Here is a 5172-nt window from a genome sequence, read left to right as displayed (position 1 = left end):
CAAACAATGTTGATCTGCCGTGGTACAAGTCCTTGTGGAGATTGAAAGAATGCCATCTCCTGTTCCGTTGTTGTCTCCTTTTTGTAGTTTTAATTAATGATTTAATGATTTGATATTTATTTGCCGCCGTCAAGGCTATAATGCTTCTCCGACGAGCCGCTTCTTCTTTGGCTTTTGCCATGGTACACCAGCAACATGCCCGTGAACACTGCAGACTTGCGGTTTACATGTGTACTGCACGTCAACGCGGACAACGACGCAGAAGTATAAATGAAAACTGACGCATAGCCTACGCCGTAGGTCTGACGCAGAAGTATAAATCAGCCTTTAGGATGGCGACGTAAGAGCGTCGAGGCAGCGCCCACGCCATCAGCCAATGAATTGGTGTGATTCTATACGGTCTTCAGACAATCGGCACACCCAGCGGGTGTTCCCATTGCATCATAGCGACGCAGCGTTGAGTGAACCTATGAAAGAGAACATTTTTTTTGTAATTCTTTGTCCACCTTAATGTTTCTCCTAACATGTAGAATAATATAAATTCTCATAAAAAAATCATATTAAATTACTTGAAATGCAAAAGCCAGTAAAGCTTCCCAAGCTTTTTGGAATCCTTTAAAACAAGATTCAGATGACCAGATCAACCAGATCAACAAAACATTGACCAGATCAACAAAACATTCCCAGAAGAGTATTTGGCAATGAATGGATAAACATCAGTAGAGTGACATTTCCTTGTGAGAGGAAATGTAGAATATTGTATTAATAAAAATCTCTCTCGGTGCAGGAGGCACAACAAGCTGAAAATGCACAGAAGCTTCATAATGGATCTGGCACAGAGGAACATCTTGATGATGACACAACAGTAATATCTGATTGAACTTTTTTTTTACTCTCTTTTTTTGCCATTCACTTTCAGTGCATTTCCAGACACGTCCGTACTGCACTTTACTGTATACCCCTTGTCTGCTTTTTGATTCAGCTAGGTTTTTGTTCAACCTTACTTTACACTTAGGCTATGTTTGGATTCGGATACGCAACATTTAGCCTTTGTCAGTGTTAATTAATAAAAATACAGTTGTTCATCGCTTGTCCATATTACTTCACATTGCATTAACCAGTGTTAACAGATATTTTGATTAAAAAAATGTATTAGTAAATGTAGAAATTAACATTAGCTAAGATTAATAAATGCTGTATTATTGTTGTTCATTAGTGCATACTAATATTAAAGTGACAGTTCACCCTCATTTACCCTCATGTTGTTCCCAAAAGAAGATATTTTGAAGAACGATGGTAACCGAACAGTTGCTGGTAGCCATTGACTTCCATACTACCAGCGACAATTTGGTTTCCAGCATTCTTCAAAATATCTTCTTTTGTGGTCAACAGAAGAAAGAAACTCATACAGGTTTGGAACAATGTGAGGGTGAGTAAATGATGACAGGGTTTTCATTTTGCGTGAATCCCTTTAACAAAAGAGACCTTATTGTAAAGTGTTACCTTAAAAATAGCAGGCAGTACAATGTACATTGCTGATATTCCATTCCAAACATAGCCACAAATAAACCTTTCCATGCGGAGCATGCTGTTCCTGTTAATCGACTGCATTTGTGTTATGCTTTCTCACAAATACTTAAGTTGAAAGGATTGCAATTTTTAATGACTTAAAATGTAGAAATATTGTTTATTTTCTTAATCACACCGTGACAGCGCTCGTGTCCGTTGTAGACATTACTATCCATCACAGTGTTGCCAAGTCCGCGGTTTTCCTGTGGAATTGAGCTACTTTATCACTGTTGCCGCGGGTTGTTTTTCATGTCCACGAGTTGAAGCATCCACAATAACGTGTATTTTAGCCCACGGAACGCGATTTTTACCGGGGGACCCCCTCAAAACGGTTGGTTAGTTTGGGGTAATTTTGAGTAGCAATTGGCAAAGCTTCATAATGGATCTGGCACAGAGGAACATCTTGATGATGACACAACAGTAATATCTGATTGAACTTTTTTTTTACTCTCTTTTTTTGCCATTCACTTTCAGTGCATTTCCAGACACGTCCGTACTGCACTTTACTGTATACCCCTTGTCTGCTTTTTGATTCAGCTAGGTTTTTGTTCAACCTTACTTTACACTTAGGCTATGTTTGGATTCGGATACGCAACATTTAGCCTTTGTCAGTGTTAATTAATAAAAATACAGTTGTTCATCGCTTGTCCATATTACTTCACATTGCATTAACCAGTGTTAACAGATATTTTGATTAAAAAAATGTATTAGTAAATGTAGAAATTAACATTAGCTAAGATTAATAAATGCTGTATTATTGTTGTTCATTAGTGCATACTAATATTAAAGTGACAGTTCACCCTCATTTACCCTCATGTTGTTCCCAAAAGAAGATATTTTGAAGAACGATGGTAACCGAACAGTTGCTGGTAGCCATTGACTTCCATACTACCAGCGACAATTTGGTTTCCAGCATTCTTCAAAATATCTTCTTTTGTGGTCAACAGAAGAAAGAAACTCATACAGGTTTGGAACAATGTGAGGGTGAGTAAATGATGACAGGGTTTTCATTTTGCGTGAATCCCTTTAACAAAAGAGACCTTATTGTAAAGTGTTACCTTAAAAATAGCAGGCAGTACAATGTACATTGCTGATATTCCATTCCAAACATAGCCACAAATAAACCTTTCCATGCGGAGCATGCTGTTCCTGTTAATCGACTGCATTTGTGTTATGCTTTCTCACAAATACTTAAGTTGAAAGGATTGCAATTTTTAATGACTTAAAATGTAGAAATATTGTTTATTTTGTCCTGACTAATGTTTATATTTGAAATAGTTTCAAAGTTATACATAAAAAAATGACTATGCAGTTACAACTCTGTAATTACGTGTACTTACAACTTCACTTTGCATTTACAGCTATGTAATTACAACCCTATTACTTATTACTACCCTAATGCTTGTTTGAGGGAAACGTTTTTCTTCCAATGTTTTGTCTTGAAAGATCGAAATATGCTTTTGTGGATTTTTCAACATTGCAAACTGATTGATAATGTCCATTTTCCATGTCAACATTCCCATCGTCTAATATAACAAACCCTTTTTCTTTCTTAGTACTATTCCACTGGTGAATGTTCCTCCAGTTCATTAACTCACGCCTGTTTTCATCCCGAGGGACCTGTTTTAAAACTTCCTAGGAACCCGTGGTGCATTATGCCAGTGCCTTTTAATTTCTCTTTTCCTGGTATGCGCTGTTTGTTCTTCTAGAAAAAAGAAATCGTAGAGACTGAGCAGAATGGAGATGCACACATAGCAGAGCTGGAAGAAGATGATCCAGGCAAGAAGGCAGAGACAGATGCTCGAGATGATATCGCAGAAGAGGACGAAGAGAGTGTAACTGACCATCAAAACTCCTACTTAACCCTCATTCCTCCTCAAACATCATCTGTTTTCCTATAGCAGCTCATTCTTCTTCCATATAATCTCATCCTTTGCTTCATCTATTAACCTCCAGGTTTTTTTTTTGAAGGTTTACCTGTAATCTCACCTATGCAACTGAAATTAACATCTAATGCCCTGCTTTACCATCTCCTCTCTTGTAGTTTGATTCCTGCTAGTGTTTCCTGTTGACAGTGTGACTTTAAATTATATGGTGTTTATTCAGTAAATATGTTTTTTTCTGCCTAATGTAATTTTCTCATTTTAATTTTAACTTTCTTTTTGTTAGAGAAAACCAGCTGAGGAGGAAGAGCAGGTAAGACAAAAGTGCTTAAACAATTATTCATGATCACTTATATGTGACCCTGGACCACAAAACCAGTCATAAGGGTCAATTTTCCAAAATTGAGATTTATACATCATCTGAAAGCTGAATACATAAGCGTTTCATTGATGTATGGTTTGTTAGGACAATAGGACAATATTTGGCCGAGATACAACTATTTGAAAATCTGGAATCTGAGGGTGCAAAAAAAATTTAAATATTGAGAAAATCGCCTTTAAAGTTGTCCAAATGAAGTCCTTAGCAATGCATATTACTAATCAAAAATTAAGTTTTGATATATTTACAGTAGGAAATTTACCAAATATCTTCATGGAACATGATCTTTACATAATATCCTAATGATTTTTGGCATAAAAGAAAAATCTATCATTTTGACCCATACAATGTATTTTTGGCTATTGCTACAAATATACCCCAGCGACTTAACACTGCTTTTGTGCTCCAGGGTCACATATAACAACTTAACCAAGATAGATAGATAGATAGGTCTGTTTTGGATAATGAATATTGTAATTAATACATTTATAACATTCAAAGCACCCATTCCTTATTTATATAATTATATAAATGTTTTCCAGTATGATTTTATTGTGTTCACTTGTTACCTTACAACACTATTACAGTACTATTAAAAGTAATTGTAATAGTAATGAAACTATTACTATGTGTTTGAAAGCAATGTTTAAACCTAATTCTTTTATAATTATGTACATTACTATTCTAACTGAACTATTTCTTTTCTTCTATGACTCACAGGAGGAAGGAGAAGAGGACAGGGTAAGACTGAAATCTATTTTTTCTCTCTCTTAAGAAGCAATTCTAACAATAATGGCCCTTGTGTTTGCACTTCAAGAAGATTCATGTTAGTCTGGGACATCTCTCGTAGCAGTTAAATGACTGCTTCTGGTTTATTGGACTGCAGTATGTTTCCTTTGGCAATCAAAATGAAAATGTTCCTGTTGGCCAAAGAGGGGAAATAGAAATGAATGTGTGTATCACAAGGTGGAGGGACAGTTGTTTTTAGAGTATACTGTCTTTTCTCTGCCAAACCGTGGAAGTCATTCATCCAAAAAAATATCAGAAAACAATTATGGTTTCCAGTCTGTCTTATTGAAGACATTTGTGTACTTATTAACAGTGGTGGCTCGTGGGTTTTAAAATAGAGGAGGCACACTAATTGTATTGGTCTGGGATCCCTGCCAATTATTATTATTATTATTATTATAATTTGCTTAACCACTTTAAAATGGCTTTTTGGTTGCTTTTAGTCAGAAAACGTAAAGAAAACGACACACATACAGCAAGATAATATAATTTCACTAACCTGACCTATCACTTGAAGCAAACATCCATCCCTTCTTAAAAGTCTGTGTTAAA

The 5172-nt window shown here is 35.8% G+C and overlaps 1 protein-coding gene across 1 annotated transcript in view; it reads left to right on the top strand.

Annotated features, from left to right (window-relative positions):
- LOC107747684 (SH3 domain-binding glutamic acid-rich protein-like) overlaps window positions 1-5172 on the top strand; it is a 28234-nt gene that overhangs the window by 6274 nt on the left and 16788 nt on the right. Inside the window, exons 5-7 of the mRNA XM_016562279.1 lie at window positions 3279-3404; window positions 3739-3765; window positions 4552-4572. Coding sequence (XP_016417765.1) covers window positions 3279-3404; window positions 3739-3765; window positions 4552-4572 — 174 coding nt within the window. The remainder of the gene's footprint in view (window positions 1-3278; window positions 3405-3738; window positions 3766-4551; window positions 4573-5172) is intronic.

The sequence above is a fragment of the Sinocyclocheilus rhinocerous genome, unplaced genomic scaffold, assembly GCF_001515625.1.
Source record: "Sinocyclocheilus rhinocerous isolate Xijiao unplaced genomic scaffold, SAMN03320098_v1.1 scaffold2274, whole genome shotgun sequence".
NCBI classification, from domain to species: Eukaryota; Metazoa; Chordata; class Actinopteri; order Cypriniformes; family Cyprinidae; genus Sinocyclocheilus; species Sinocyclocheilus rhinocerous.
This window is presented reverse-complemented; position numbering and strand designations above follow the sequence as displayed.